We start from the raw sequence: 16,586 nt of genomic DNA, 5'->3' as shown, positions 1-16,586 counted from the left end.
CAGTATGCATGGATTTTGCTGTATCTCAAGAGTCCCGTGGGAGTGGGGCTGCGGGGGACCAGGAAGCAACCCCTAGCATATACTGAGGGACAACTGTACTAATTACTGTAGTTTATTAACTATTCACATGGTTTTCACGAACCTCACAATTGAAATGTCAATTGCCTTCTCTTAAAAATACAACGTATATGTTTATGGTAGCTGGGATTCAGGGCTTGCTCAGAAATACTTAATTGCATTTCTTCTGTAGCCATGAATTAGTGTTATTACCTTGAGAGAAAAATGAGTATTCAGGTGGACCTCCTGGCAGCCAGTTAGCCCTTCAGTGTCCAAGGATTTATGGAAAGCACAACATCAAAGAAATCCAAAAGTTACTCGGAACCCTGGCAACTCTCCTACCTCCACACTTGCCATGTAATGCCCTTTGAACTTATTATATTATAGTTAGATCTCTTTGCTAGAAATTCCAGATATTGAGAATTCTTTAACTGTCTTTATACTTTGTTATATTTGCATAAAGGTGACATTTGTATGAAGCCACCCTCCAATGTGTTGTAACAGAGCAATAGTAATGACAACTGATTCCTTCCCCCAGCCTTTATGTTATGGATAGTTGCTGACAGGTGAAGACCAACAGAAAAAGAGGAGAAACCCAACATAATTCCAAACTGTGACTGTCACAATGGAAGGAGCTGTGATAGCTTTGCTTTTTGTGTGTGCATGACATAGAAGGGGAAAATGGAGTTACTGCCAAAACAACAGCAAAAGCAAAACAAAACAAAGCCAACAAACAAAACAAAACCCAGGGCTAAATGACCTTTCCAAGAGATTTTGCTAGGATGGCTTGAAACTGGTGTTTAGGGATGAGGACAGGGTCACCCTTGATACTGAGAGGGAAATATATCTGAGACTTTTATGTATCTCAACAAATAATGGTACTTACAAAGATTATCTCAGTCCAATGAATGCCATCATAGTTATCTTTTGACCTTAATAACTTCCTGCTATTCCAGTCTATCCCTATATATTTTTTTCTAGAATGATCGAAATGTAATTTTAGCTGGGTTTAATTCTAGTTCTGTTAGGTCTTTACAGAAGCTTGCCTGGTTTTTAATTCTTTCCTTCTTTATCGCCAGACAAAAGGAGAGGCAATATACCACTAGGATATAGAATAGTTTGTCATAAAAATGAAAGATTGAAACAGAGTGAGAATGTGAATCCCCATACCTTGTCTTCAGTGCTGTCAGTTGGCATAGGTGAGCAGTTTTAAAAGAGCCAAAATAATGGATCTTGCATCTTAGGGGCTAGACAGAAATTTCAGAATGTTCAACATTTAAGCACAGAAGAATCTATAGTATTCTGAAAGAGTAGAAGAACATTCTACAGCCTCCCTTGGTAATTCACACTAATGCTTTAACAACTTTCAGCATCAGGAAATTCTTCCGTATGAGCTACAGCCTAAATTCTTCATGCTGCTTACGTCTGTTTCTTCTTGTTCTGTCCTCAGTGGAGAGATTGAACAGCTGGTCACAGGCCCCTATGTGAGAGCCATTCACGTAATTGAAAACTGTTATTAAATCGCCCCTTCAGCAGTCACTCTTTCTTGCGTGTTTTCTCTCTCTCTCTCTCTCTCTCTCTCTCTCTCACTCTCACTCTCTCTCTCACTCTCTCTCTCATTCTCAGAATCTGGGATGATTCCAGAGCTGATTAACATGTTTCTTTACTGATGACCTTCTCAGCTTTTAATATGTTCACGTGTACTAAGAATTTTAAGAGGCAGATATAATGTGCAGTATTTCTTTAATTAATTTGACCTTCTCATGAAGCATTTTGCTGGACGATTGATCTGCTGGACATACAGGGAAACACTGACTCAGAGATTTTAGTTGAGTAGGAACCCTATGTGAGCCTACAGTACAGAACAAAAGAAAGTAATCCAGTTACACTGTCCGGAGAAATAGAGGTACATTCTCAGCAATTATATTTGAAGAATAGTTTTCTAAATGACAATGGCAAACTAAGCTGTGTCATATGAAGAAGAAATAAAAAGAATAGGAATGAAGAGGCATAGACAGACAAGACAGCTCTGGTAAAATATTTAAAGAGCTGTTCAAAGACAAGAACTTCTGGGTTGCTGGTCAGATGGATAATAAAAATGACAATAACAATAGCAAACATGATTCTTGCTATGTCTCAGACACAGTTCCAATTGCCTTTCATTTGTTGACTCACGTAATCGTAAAATAACTCTATGAGGTAGGCACTATTAATATTTCCACTTTGTAGCAGAGACAAAGTAAGACAGAGAGATAAAGTTATTTTCCTAAGGTCACACAGCCAGTGAGTGGTGAAGCTGAGATCTGAACTCCAGTGGTTTCACTCTGGAACTTCTACTCCTATATGCTGTGCTGATGGATTTCAGCTCAATGTGATGAAGCACTTTTGACAGGGTTATCTGGACATAGGTGTTCAAGATCACCTTCTAAGGATGTTTCCTAGCTCCCTCACATGGGTGGTGTAGTGGCTGTAAGCACACACTGGCATGGGTAAGAGTTTGGATTCAATGAATGCTGAGTTTGGACTCAAATGAAACTTGAAAGTCTTACAGCTCTGTGGTGCCATGCCAAAAGGATGAATTGACCTGCATGATCTTTTTCATCTCTAGATTCCATAATTCTTTATAAACGTTCTTTTCCCACAAAGTACCTCTGCAATGGAACTCTACACAGAGAAAAGTGCTCAGCAACAACTTTTTAAAATTTAACTTTTAAGTTCAGGGGTACATGTCTAGGTTTCTTATGAGGTAAACTTGTGTCATGGGGGTTTGTTGTACAGATTATTTTGTCACCTAAGCCAAGTACCCATTAGTTATTTTCCTGATCCTCTCCCTCCTCCCACCCTCCATCCTCTGATAAGCCACAGTGTGTGTTTTTCCCCTCTATCTGCCCATGTGTTCTCATCATTTAATTCCCACTTATAAGGGAAAACATATAATACTTGGTTTTCTGTTCCTGCATTAGTTTGCTAAGGATAATGGCCTCCAGCGCCATCCATGTTCCTGCAAAGAACATGTTCTCATTCTTTTTCTGGCTCTATAGTATTCCAGGGTGTACAGGTACCACATTTTCTTTATCCAGTCTACCACTGGTGGGCATTTAGGTTGATTCTAGGTCTTTGGTAAACAGTAGCATTTGATCAGAAGTTTGAACTGATATGATTTTGCAGCTAGGAAATCCAAAGTTAAACAGTTTATTATAGTGTTGCTAAATTTAGAATTAGGGGTAATGACTGGAGTACTGTTGAGGTGATCGGTGTTATAAGCCAAATGACCTGTCAGTCTAAACCCTCTTGCCTTTCTATCTGAAATGTGGATATGTCCTTTATCAGCAAATCACATTACAAGAGAAGCAACTTGGGTTTGCAGCTTAAATACCCATTACTTGTGTGATACTAAGTATCCCCATGTCATATATTCAACTGAAATTGGCTGTGGAATAAGTAATGCTTCTTGATTCTTGGCAAAAGCAAATGAAAATCATCTCTGGAGAAAGCACTTTTATTCTAGGCTCAAACTTTTATTTATCTCTAGAAAATATTTGTAAGGTCAATTTAGTACATAGTAAAAAACATTTAGCACACAAGAAATCAAGGTGGAAAAAGAAAGAAATCAAGGTGAATGAGAACCAGAAGAAATAGCAAACCGTAGAAGCAGACCTACAATAACATCATATTCCAGAATTATTAGATTATTTTTTAAAATTATGTTTATACAGTTAGAAAAAAGAAACAACATTGAAAAATATCTGCAGGGAACCACAAACTTGAGAAGTTACCTTAAAAATGACCAAGTAGTATTTCTAGATATCAAAAGTACAGTAATCAAAATTTAAACCTTTATGGGTTTACAGCAGACTGGCAAGAGAAATGGATACCCAGACAGTAAGGCAGAAGGAATTAGAAAGAATGAAGCAAATAAGGATGTTTTAAAAAGATGTGGGGCAGACGGGGGAAACTAGGGAAGGCCTGTTCAGAGAAATATAGATTGAAGAAGTCTAACATTTATCTAACAGAGTTCTGAAAGTAGAATAGAGAGGGAATGGAGAAGAGGCACTATTTGTTGAGAGAATGAGAAGATTCCAGAGCTGATTAAAGACTCTAAATCACATGTTTAAGGAGTCCAGTGAATCCTAAGCAGTCTAAATCAAATCCTAGAAACACAGCACAAGATAGGAAAAGGATAGATTATCTTTAAAGGAGCAATAGTCATCTTTACTATTGACTTCTCAACAGCAACAGAGATACATGAAAGTGGGGTAATATTTCAGTATTCAAAAACAAAATAAAAACAAGACCCAAAAACCTTTCCATCAAAAACTTTATACTTGGGCCAGGCACGGTGGCTCATGCCTATTATCCCAGCACTTTGGGAGGCCAAGGCAGGCAGATCATTTTAAGTCAGGAGTTCGAGACCTGCCTGGTCAACATGGTGAAACCCCATCTCTACTAAAAATACAAAAAGTAGCCGGGTGTGGTGATGTGCGCCCATAGTCCCAGCTACTTGGGAGGCTGAGGCATGAGAATCGCTTGAACCTAGGAGGCAGAGATTGCAGTGAGTCAAGATCGTGCCACTGCACTCCAGCCTGGACAATAGAGCTAGACTCATTCTCAAAAAAATATATATTTAATGAAGATAACTATCAGGAATATGGATTTAAAAAAAAAGTATTTTCAGACAATCAAAGCTTGAGAAATGCACCACCAACAGCTAAAGGAAATTCTAAGGGACATATTTCAGGCAGAACTAATCCCAGATGGAAGATTGGAGATGAAAGAAAGCAATGAAGAGCAAAAAAGTAGTCAATATATAGGTCAATCTATCTAACAATATAAAAAATTAAAACAATCCTATAGGGTTGGAAAAAATAAGGTATAATTAAAATTCATGCATATAGTAACATATAAATCAAATGATGGTATTTTGAGATTGTTGAGATCATTGTCCTCTCTGGGATGAATGGTATTTCTTACATTTAGACTTTGAAAGAGAGAGAGAAATAGGCAGACAGAATCATCAGGGCATCATGAAAACGGCACTAAGCCAGGAGGTTTGGATTCTATTATCAACTCTGCTGCTAGTTGTATGGCCTTTGAAAAGCGACTTTTCTGATCTACAAAATCAGTTTGTCTATTAGATGAGGCTTGGGAACCAGATGAATTTTAAAGCCCCTCATTATGATTCTATGAGAAATAGATTATCTAGAAAAAAATCAATTGTCTCCCTCCTTTGAAATTTTATCAGTAAACACCTGCATTTCACTTCTGGCTAACTTTTATGTATCAGTTCAAAAATTAGAATTAAACATAGTCTCGCTCAGGTGTATAGTTTGCTTTACCTTTCTCATTTGTTGGTTTTATTTTCTTTTGTTGTCATCTAGTAGCCACAAAGAGTAATGGCAGTTTACCAAAGCCTTAGGAGTAGGTAGCGCTTTGGATATTAGGGAGCATTTGCAGAAACAAGCTGTGAAAAGCCAGCCTAGCTTTGCAACCATTGTTCTTCCTTTCTTTTTTGTTTAACTTATTAATTGAACTGATATACAACTCCTTTGCCATCTTGCCTTCTTTTCTTTCATCCTTTTGTCCTCCTTCTCTCTCCCTCCTGTCTTTGCAGGCTAATAATAAGCCAGAGATTGAAGCGGCCCTCTTCCTAGACTGGATGAGACTGGAACCCCAGTCCATGGTGTGGCTGCCCGTCCTGCACAGAGTGGCTGCTGCAGAAACTGCCAAGCATCAGGCCAAATGTAACATCTGCAAGGAGTGTCCAATCATTGGATTCAGGTATTAGGAACAACAACAAAAAAAAAAGTCATTTTTTTCTCATCATTTTTCACCTTTTTATGACTTGATCTTTTATCTCCTGTGCCAGTTGCTGTTAGTTCGTCCCTCTCCAAAGTGGGAGAGAAGGTGATTGGGCTGGAACATCGATCATTCCTATCACCCTCCTGATGGCTAGGTTATTTTGGTGGATCTCACTTATTAGGCTGGTGTCCCTTTCCACCTTCACTCTTCAGCTCTTCAGAACCACATTTTTGGTTGAGCAGGACAAAGCGCGTGTCTTCACGGAGGTATTACAGATGAACTGTACCTCCTCCTTCCTGGAACCAAAACATTTTTACCATCTTTCCTTTTTCACGGTCTTTTCTGTTTATAGAAACTTCCCAAGCATCAGTTATAAAACTGAGAGATGATTCTATTCTGGGAGGAACCATAATAGTAGCTCAGTCTCTCATTCACTTTGCACCATTTTTTTTTTCTCCCTTAAGTAACAAGAATTGTTTTCAGCATCTGAGAACTTACTTCTTTATCTGTGAATCTGATTACATTCTTTGTATATTATCCCAATGAACTTCTAAAGGAATAAAAAGTATGCAAGTAAATGGAAGATTCACAAAGCAGCTAAAAAACAACCAGTCCTTATATATTTATAAGTGAAAGACATAGGAAACATAGCAGGTTATTCTGATATTCTTAAAATATCATGGAAAACAAGGCTAACTAAATCTTTAGCCCTGTTGACCTGTTTGGGGAGACCGGATTTTTTTTTAATGAATTAATCTCACTTAACAGTAATCCTAAATCCTAATTCTGAAACTGTGATGTCCTTAAATGTGTGAATCAACATGAAGGTTTCCATAGTGATGAATAAGCCACAAAGTTGTAAACTAGCTATATGGTCTATGCCTGTGCAGAATCCACTTAGCAGCTAAGTAAACACTCTTTTCCAGTTATGTGTGAACTGGTTTTGTTACTTTATTTTCTAATAACTACCTTGTACTATTGCATGCTTTTTATTCATAGTGCTTTTTAACTTTTGGTGTTTATCCTTGCATAGTCATGCTGTTTACAAAGAGGTTTTACAAAAACTTTTAGAGGTTTCTGAAGCCTAGATAGACAACAGTGAGTAGGCAGTGCTTGCAAGATACCTTCTTTCCTTCCCGGTTTCGTGGCAGGTAAAAATGATGCCATGGGGTGGGGAGTGGGGAAGGGAAGCCACAAGTGACTGCTTTAGATTTCTAAGCTATCTTTTCTCTGCTTCCTTAGCTAGTGGGCTTTTGTATACGGGGGAAATTTTTATAAACTAAAGAGTAATGCTTTGGAGGATCTGAAAGAGCACTTTCGCCTGCAATTCTTTTGCCCTTAGCAAATTACATTATTTTAGGACTCAGCACTTCTCATTCCTCCTTTCCCCTCTTGAAAGATGGTTGGGATCTAAAAAAGATAGCTTTCCTTCCCACTTCCCCATATGTGACATAAGAAATATGTTTATGTGAATTGGCTAAGGTTCTTATCTGAGAAAGCAAAAGGCAGGAAAGTATGAAACAAAGAATATCACATTCTGATAATGGAGGAAATGTACCAACTGGTATTTACAAATTATAAATTCTTCCATCTAATCCAATTTTCATTTTCTCTTGGGGCTTCGGTTATCATTTGTAGGTAATGTGGTGAGAGATTTCTGAAGAGATAGAGATAAAAGAGGTCATTCGAGTAACTGTTTGAAGATGAATCACATCAGTCATTTAGAAAACATTATTAAAGTGAGACTTGTTTTAATTGCAAGTTCTTGTTCACATTTCTTTTGTCTTATGAAATTGCTTTACTTGACAATTTTTTTGAAAATAATTGCTTCAGAAAACTTTTGTCCCCATGATGGGTAAGGGGCATGCACGGCATCAGTCTGTCTCTCCTGGAAGTTCTTTTAAATTTGAGTATTTGGTTTTCAAAAGACTGGAAATTTGCCAATACCTTCCTACTTAATCTCAAAGAGTTCCTAGTGGAGTTTAAATAAGAGCTGAGTTTTTCTTCCCTCCTTCCATATGTTTATAGGATAATCTTTCTGCCAAAATGTTTTGATACTGTAGGAGAGGCACCGGAGAAATCTGGAGGTAGGAAGTTAATCACTTACCTTGTGGGACTAATGAACATTGCATTCTGTTTCTCGAATTAGAACGTGGTAGAAGGTTTATTAAAGAGTGTTCTTTGGGAATTTGATTCGAAGAAATACATATGTGTTTGTTTTTGCTCTTTATCAGGTACAGGAGTCTAAAGCACTTTAATTATGACATCTGCCAAAGCTGCTTTTTTTCTGGTCGAGTTGCAAAAGGCCATAAAATGCACTATCCCATGGTGGAATATTGCACTCCGGTAAGTTAGACACCTGCCTGACTTGAGAGTTAGTTCACCTGGGATACATTTCAGTTTTGTACAGTACTGCAGATCATGTGTAATGCTGTGATTTGTCCCTTCCCCAGATGTTCCCCAGCTAAAGTGGCTCTCAACTGTAGGCTTCAGAATTTACCCTATCCCTGGTGCCTAGGGAAGTGCCTGGCACATATGGAACATGAGTTGGATGAATAAATAGGGTTTTCACTCTGTGTGCATGAATGTATCGAAGATGTTTTCACATTTATTTTGCACAGCCTTAGAGGCTGTATGGGGCGATCTTACGGCCATGAGGCATGTTGAATATGGGGTATGGTTCTAGGTTCCCCCAAATTCATAACCTACCACTTTTAATCAATGTTGCTTGTTCATTATCTGTCCTACATACTAACAACATTTTAAAAATCCATTTTATATGCTGACACTTACTAAATGGTAGGCATTTACCTTTTAAACAACCCTGTGTAAAATAAGTACTATAATTTTTATCCCCTCTATCCAGATGAGGACTCTGAGGTCCTGAGGTTAAATAATTTGCTCAAGGTTCTATAAGTAAGAGTTGAAGCCATCTCCTAAGACGTTGTTTTAGGAAAATGTTAAGTGGCCAATAGAACTGTGAAAAATCACTGGTGCAATGGCAAGGGCGTAGACTTGGTGGCCAGAGAGACCTGAGTACAAATCTCCATAAGAATTAAAGACAGGCTCCTCTCAGGTTTGTTTTCTCTAAAATAAACCTGTCCCTGTTTACTGTAGAGCCACCCTTCGTGTTTCTCCTCTCTTTCTTTAATTCTTACATTCTCCTCTTTTCTAAACTTTACATGCTTGCTATTCAAGATATGGTCTGTTGACCAACAATCACATGTCTGTTGGCATTACCTGGGTCTTTATTAGAAATGCAAAACTGCAGGCCCCAACTCCTGATGCTCTAAATCAAAAGCCGCATTTTAGCGAGATCTGCAGCTGGTTCCCATACACATCAAAGTATGAGAAACTCTGCTTTAGAGCATCTCTCTCTTCCATCATCAGAGTGATCCTCCCAGATATTTGCCTTTCTCACCTTTATTCCTCTTATAGAGATGGTCAGTGATTGAGAATGTACCATGCCGTGAATAGACCAAAATTTAGTGGGTGAAGCATGCTATCATTATGTACTAAGTAGTTTTTAAAATACCATAAAGTGTGGTAAAATTTAACATCACCTTTTTGACCTTAAGACCTATAAACTACCACTTATTAAGTAGCCTAGTAAGCTTGTATGCTTCATTTATTTATCATAACAATGTGTTGAGGTGTTATTGCTCCCATTTTACTGATGATCAGAGCCTCTGAGAAGTAAATAACTCACCCAAGTTAGCACATGCCAGGCCTGGTTTCGGAGCCCCATTTGTCTGATTCCAAAGCCTTTGCTCACGACCACAACACTCTCCTTAATTACAAAACAAGTGTCATGGGGCAGAAGACTGGAGTGGTCATTAGTTTTGAAATCATACTGTCCTAAATCTGATCTCACCATGATCTCCCTTTTAGACTACATCAGGAGAAGATGTTCGAGACTTTGCCAAGGTACTAAAAAACAAATTTCGAACCAAAAGGTATTTTGCGAAGCATCCCCGAATGGGCTACCTGCCAGTGCAGACTGTCTTAGAGGGGGACAACATGGAAACGTGAGTAGTGGCAAAAGCAGAACAAACGCTTGTTTGATGTATATTTGAACTCCTCTCAGCTGAACACCCTCCTTCACTCCCAAATGCAAACAGTCTCTTCTATTTCTTTCTTTTTATTTACGTTAGCTGAAAAGAGAAAACTAAGCTGATGTCCAGTTGCCATTTCCCCACTTCACTTGACAATTTCTTTTTCCAAAAGTTAAACTTTATCTCACAGGGGAAAAAAAAACCCACAAAACAATACAGCCACTAATTACCTTACAAGCCTTATAAGAAATATGGGACTGTTTACAAATGAGGGATTCCAGTATTTCATTTTGATTTTCCTCTCTCACAAATCAGTAAATGTGTGTCTTTTTGTATCTCATTGTGTGGTCATATCTAGTCACTTGTTTCTACTCAAGAGAAAATATAATCACAGGAAAAAACTACTTCACAGTAAGTAGTAATGGTACTCACGATCAAAGGGATGTCTTCACCTCTTTTAAACCTACTCCTCTTTTTCACCTTAACTCTGATGGCAGTCACACAACTGTTTGTTTTCCTTTTAATTCACTTTACACCTTGGTTTGGCTATTGCTTTCCATGGTTCATACTTAATTGGCTGGATTTTATTTATTTTGACCTTTCAGTAAATTTTTTTTGCAGCTGAGTTTGCGTGTGTCTCTCTTCACCACCTCATTTTTTGTTTTGCAGTCCCGTTACTCTGATCAACTTCTGGCCGGTAGATTCTGCGTGAGTACTTTTGCTGAAGGGTGCTGCTACCACCAACACATTCGCTCGCTTGGTTTTCTTTTGTTCTGTTTGTTTGTTTGTTTTGTTTTGTTTTATGGACATACTAATTCCCTTTCCTTCATTTCAGTTTGTTTTATTCTTTTCTTGATGAGACTTTGAAAGTACTATCTACACAGATCAGGAGAATCAGAGTGGGTTTTTCGGTTCCTCCACCAGGTGAAATTCAAATCAGCAGAAATCCTGGCTTGAATTCAAATTATAATCAAAGAAGTTACTGGAGTTTTAGCTGTATTCCTGGGAGACATGTTTATATATTTCTTCATATAAAAGCAAGGAAGAACCTTCTGATTACGTCATAACATTCTTTAGCCATACTTCTTGAGATTCGATGCTTTTTAGAATCTTTAGGGTCTGTTATAAGTGAACTATTAAAAATCAGCAGAATTCGTTTTAAAGTATGATGTTGAGTTTGGCTGAATAATTTTAATGAGGTGTGCGGACTGTTTATCGGGTTATGCCATGCTATTTGACTAATCATTATATACAAGGCTTTCCAAATTTTGAACTAAACTCACTTTGCTCTCCTCTCCAAACTAAATATTCAGCTCATAAATAATTATACCTTTGCTCTAGGAGGAAAGTATATTATAGTCTTTGTTGTTACTATTGGTGTGTATTAATAATAGTAAGGTTAGATACCAGCAGATGATTTATCTCAGAGTTTATAATGTTAGAAAACTCTTTTTTGGGGCCTGTGATTTATATATTAGCAAACGAAGTGCCTGTTTTAAAACTACATTATGTAGGGTTGTTATAACAAACTTTTGGTATTTCAAAGTATGCTTTATTTAAATATTTATTGAAAATCAGACAGCTCTATTATGTATAAAGGGGAAATGACCAGTTCGGAAGATAAGCTTATGTAAGAATTCAATTTCTTTTTATTGAGTCTTTTTTATTGTTCCACTGTGTAATTTAATTTAAACTAGGTCCTTTTATAAAAACCCTGTAGTGATAAATGCAAATTATTAATTGAGGTTTATTTTCAGTCTTTATGGGCCTAAAGGAAGTGGAAGGCTTCCCTTTCTTTTTTAAAACTTCGTTATTGTGCCCCTTAATTTTGAGATATGGTAGCTATAAGTAGTATATTCTCTGATTTATTTAATCATCGTGCTTAAAGAACTTTGGGAGTTATTTAGATTCAGTTATGTCCTCTGCCTCTTGGAAATTGTTTTTTCTAACCCAGGTAGTCTGTTATAGAAGTTACAACCTTTCAAAAATAAGAAACTTTTAAAGAGTTGATACACTACAGTTTCAGCTTGATTGGATCGTGATAAGTGAATGGATTTACTCTATGTTGAAATAAGTTTAACCAAGTAAGAAATCCAAATGACAAATATGCTAAAGAACAGCTGTTACGAATACATAGATAAAAGTAGCACAAAATAATAAAGAGTAATTAATAGTTCCTTGAAAGGCAAAAAGGAGCTACACATAAGCTAATGAGAAAAAAAAATTATGACAATCAGTTTAAAGTAACTTATTTTAAGTAGAAGATTTTGTCTTTCTTAAACGCTGAAATACTTTAAAATTAATAACATCTTTTATTTAAAAATCTTTTCTAACAACTAAAACACACCTCCCAATTTGTCTTTTTTATGAAGAGTTGGTTAGATTATTCAGAAATAGTGGCAAGTTTTAATTTTGAGGAAGAAAACAAACCTAGCAGATATTAATAAGAAAAATAGCATGGAATTATCCTGGAGGCTAAGAATTAAAGCTCTGTATAAGTCTGTGTTTTCTTTAATAGCAGTAATTATATTTAAAGTATTTATTCATAGGATTATAAATACTATATAAAATATATTACAAAGCCATCCTATTCAGGCATAAGAGCCAGGTCCTAACGTGTTTTATTTTGCAAGAATTTTATCTAATGTTAACAAACCCTATGATGATTACAGTATTTAATCCATTTGATATGGATCACAGAATTTGAAAGTTGCCAGAGATACAGACTTTTTGGTTTTCCTTAGACTAAACTCTTATTTGCTTGTGTTTGTCGTATTACTTTAAACTAAAGCTACCATAGGCCTTTATATTGTTTGTCGATAAGTGAGCCAGTCAAACAATATTCTTTGAGCGATTCTGCATTGAAACCTAAATGAATGTCAACTTTTACTTAATAGAGTTTTCATGAAAGATAAGGTGGTGGTGGGTGGGATAGAATTGACCAAGTGGGTCATTAACTCTAATAGTAAGTAATCCTTCTGGGTATATGGTTTTGTATTTAGGAAGTGGGAAGTGGGGAGCAGTATTATTACCTTCTTTTGGAAGTGTTTTAGAAGGCTTTGCACTTAGTTTTCTTTGTCGATTAAGTGACTTTGTATTTTTACTAATTCTTGGTTTTTAAATGATTCATCTCTGACCAGTACTCCCTTTTGGCTCATTTTCTGGTTTAATAAGTGCCTCTTTTAGTGTATATTTTTTAAGATTTCTGGTTATTATAAGTTCTTGTGCTTATGCATGCTGTGATAGGCGCCACAGATATTAATAAGAAAAATAACATGGAATTATCCTGGAGGCTAAGAATTAAAGCTCTGTATAAGATTTTCTGTATAAAATGGTATTAAAGTGTCTTGGATTTATATGCCTCTTTTCTTGGTGTACTTATGCTCCAAGGTCTTAGGCTTTCTTTCTTCTATACACTTCCAGGGTAGCAACTGTTATAAGGGAAAACACTACTAATGTATTTTCCCTGATGGTAGGCTTTTTGCTTATTGAAAAATATGTAATTGAAAGACTGGTCTATTCCAAAAGATAGTTCTTTTAATACAAATAATCCAAGTATTAATTTATCTTGATCTGCAGTGAAGATTTCAAAACAAACCTTAGCATTTTTCTAATAATGGGCTATGCCAGGGTTCTAGAAGATTAACAGATTAACTCTCCAAAACTATAGTGAAGATTCACATGGAAATCTTTGGATCTGCTTATTAAATTGAGTAGTCATCCTTTTGTTTCCTCTTGACAATTTAAACGTCTTTATAACTCATTTCAATTTGATTATGATTACACTTGACCTAGATGACATTGGTTTCATAAATAAGACCTTGATCTCTCAGGGAAGAATTCCAGTTCCCTAGTTATTTGCTGTAGTGTGTTGTAATTATTTTACTGTAGTATATTAAGAAATAGGAATTTCTGGCACATTTTCTAATGCAAGCTTAGCTACTGGTAACTACATCTTTTTCTTTTTTTAATGTAAGAAGAAACAAACACATTCTCCTTAGTGTTTCAACCAAGTCCTTCAGTGCTACTTGGACATTGGGCTAAACCAGGGTCCTCTCTGAATTACATTATTGTTGACTTTTGGATTTATGCCTTTACCTAAGGGCTTTCTGTGTCAGCAGAGAAATGGAAGAGACCTTTTGTGCTATTCCAATTAAAACAAAAAGTACAAGCCTAAACTGGTTTTCAGAACAGATGGTTTTTTTCCTAAGGTTAATCCAAAAGATACTATAAAAACTTCAAGGATAATTAATAGATCAGATATGAAAGGATGAAAAAATGTTAACCCTACCAGAATTCTAGCCTATGGAGATAAGAAAAGATAGGTGTTTATATACAAAAAGCATATAGACTATTCCTGCTGATGATCTCCTCTTATTTTCTCACCTGTGTTTTAGCACACAGTATCCCTAAGAAATATTTCAGATATCATGACATTCTATGAAATGTAGTCATTCTTTTTAAAAACCTCACAATATAATCCTGGGTCATTCTATTTTGTGCTAGAAATTAGTAGTATAGTCTTGCTGCTGACTTGGAAGATACATTTCTTCTTTACAAGATTGCATAGATCAAGACATCTTGATACATGGAGTCTTAAGAAGTCTTGTACTAGAGTAGCCTCTTTGAAGCTAAAATAATTGTAAGTATCTAGGCAAATGTACAGCTTTCATTCAATAAGAAGATAGCCTATAAATGGTGCAGGTGTAAACTATTTAAATTTTTAAACCACATAGTGCTAATACAATTTCAGAACTATAGGATATGAGAAATTAAAAAGTAGGAGGACAAAATGCTACCTAGAAACTGTCTCCCCCAACCTTTTCTATGATGGGAATTTTCCAGAGAAGCTTTTGGCCTCTCTTCATGGCTTTTAATAAAAGCAGAAGTATGAGAAATCATCTCACAAACCTGGATTTTAAAATACTTGATAATATTTAAGATATAGGAGCAGCTAAATGTATACATTATCCATAGAATTAGAATAAAAGCATTCTAGGCCATGTGTATAACATAACTGTGTGGTGGGGTTTTTTCTCCATTAATGGATGGTATCTGTGACTAATCACATTTTCTGCCTTATAGGCCTGCCTCGTCCCCTCAGCTTTCACACGATGATACTCATTCACGCATTGAACATTATGCTAGCAGGTATGAGACTAGTTGAATGCCAGGCAAATATTGATTGAAATAACTAACCAAGGAAAGCTAACCTATAATATTTTAAACAAATCTTTTCTTTTTTCCCCAAACTTGTCTGATTCCTACTAATCAACTTGCCCTCTAACGTGCATGCCGTTCCACTGCATGTTGTTTTTGGTCACCAACAAGAACATTAGTCCAGAATAATCTTCCCTAACCCTGGCTTTTAAACATTTCCGGTAGCCTTGCTATGTTTTTTTTATACTGAGCACATTTACTAAATTGGCTTACAAGTAGTCTAACCTCCTTAGAAAACTGCTAGACCAGACATTCATATATGAAAAAAATGATACTGTATTATGTAGAGAATATGAAAGCATCAGCTTTCCATTTGTGTATTTATTTTACATGACATACTGTAAATAAGAGAATAATTAATTTTCCTAATCCTTGGACCTTTCTGTCTCACCTTCTTTGTGTTTGAGATCATTTTTATACCTAAAAACTGAATTACTAATTTTAAAATATCTTACGCTTGTTAAATCAATCCGTAAGAGTTTGGTTAACTTTTTTTTTAGTTGTAAACAAACATGCAAACAAAAAACCTGTATAACTGCCTGAGGTGAAGAAGATTTTAAAGGTAAAAATTGGTGGCAGAATGTTTCGAGAGCTTACTGTGCATCCATCCTTTGTCAATATTCTAACTGCTGGACATGTTTACCAATCGCAAAAAGCATTAGCTAGCTGTGTAAGTCTGTCATCAGCGGAAAGTAGTAATTGTCTTAAAAGACAAGGGATAGTGTAAGGTAGGGAGTGCACTTATTGTTAGGGAAGCTTTTCTTCTGAAAACAAAGACCTGTTCTCAGTGAAAGCAAGATCGATCTGTAGGGGGAAAACAGTGAAATACAACTTTCCTTAGAATTTATATCATAAATGTAGTGCTACTAACTAGCTGTGGTCTACCACACACTGCCTCAAATGGTTAAGCCAACACACACATCCTTTAATTTGAAGGATTCCTTTCTCTTCTTGCCATGATTTATCCTTTAGTTTTCAGAAATGTTCGATTAGGTCTTGATTAGATTATAAGAAGTCACATAAGTTTTAATGAGCTTTTACGTTTTTTATCAGGCTAGCAGAAATGGAAAACAGCAATGGATCTTATCTAAATGATAGCATCTCTCCTAATGAGAGCATGTAAGTATCCCATCTCTTTTTACAAAATGTTCCTGACGATGAAATTGCTTTGAGGGATTTAGAGGTAGGAAAGCACAGGATATAGGAATTAGCATCATATTCATTTGATCTTTTAAGGAGCCATTCATTTACTTTTTTCCTTTAATTCTTAATGCCCTGGCATGGAATGAGCTCATCCAAATTCTGGCATTATTAGCATTCAGAGTAGCAAAAATAGTTTGCCTTATTCTTATTTAAACTTATTTCATACCATATGATTACAAATTGCAGAGTCCCAAGTACCTATAGTAATGCTTAATCTTTGACCAAACCTGCCAGATATTTAAAGGGATAGGA

The 16,586-nt window shown here is 36.2% G+C and overlaps 1 protein-coding gene across 15 annotated transcripts in view; it reads left to right on the top strand.

Moving 5' to 3' along the window:
- The window catches only part of DMD (dystrophin), a 2,157,177-nt gene that overhangs the window by 2,086,171 nt on the left and 54,420 nt on the right, over positions 1 to 16,586 (top strand). For 10 of the 15 annotated variants that reach the window (XM_077988314.1, XM_077988313.1, XM_028842274.2 and 7 more), the window contains 6 exons: positions 5,669 to 5,835; positions 8,091 to 8,202; positions 9,748 to 9,884; positions 10,581 to 10,619; positions 14,997 to 15,062; positions 16,185 to 16,250. In XM_077988314.1, coding sequence (XP_077844440.1) covers positions 5,669 to 5,835; positions 8,091 to 8,202; positions 9,748 to 9,884; positions 10,581 to 10,619; positions 14,997 to 15,062; positions 16,185 to 16,250 — 587 coding nt within the window. The remainder of the gene's footprint in view (positions 1 to 5,668; positions 5,836 to 8,090; positions 8,203 to 9,747; positions 9,885 to 10,580; positions 10,620 to 14,996; positions 15,063 to 16,184; positions 16,251 to 16,586) is intronic. The other 5 variants (XM_077988309.1, XM_077988310.1, XM_077988315.1 and 2 more) reach the window with 1 other exon arrangement.

The sequence above is a fragment of the Macaca mulatta genome, chromosome X, assembly GCF_049350105.2.
Source record: "Macaca mulatta isolate MMU2019108-1 chromosome X, T2T-MMU8v2.0, whole genome shotgun sequence".
Classification (NCBI taxonomy): Eukaryota; Metazoa; Chordata; class Mammalia; order Primates; family Cercopithecidae; genus Macaca; species Macaca mulatta.
This window is presented reverse-complemented; position numbering and strand designations above follow the sequence as displayed.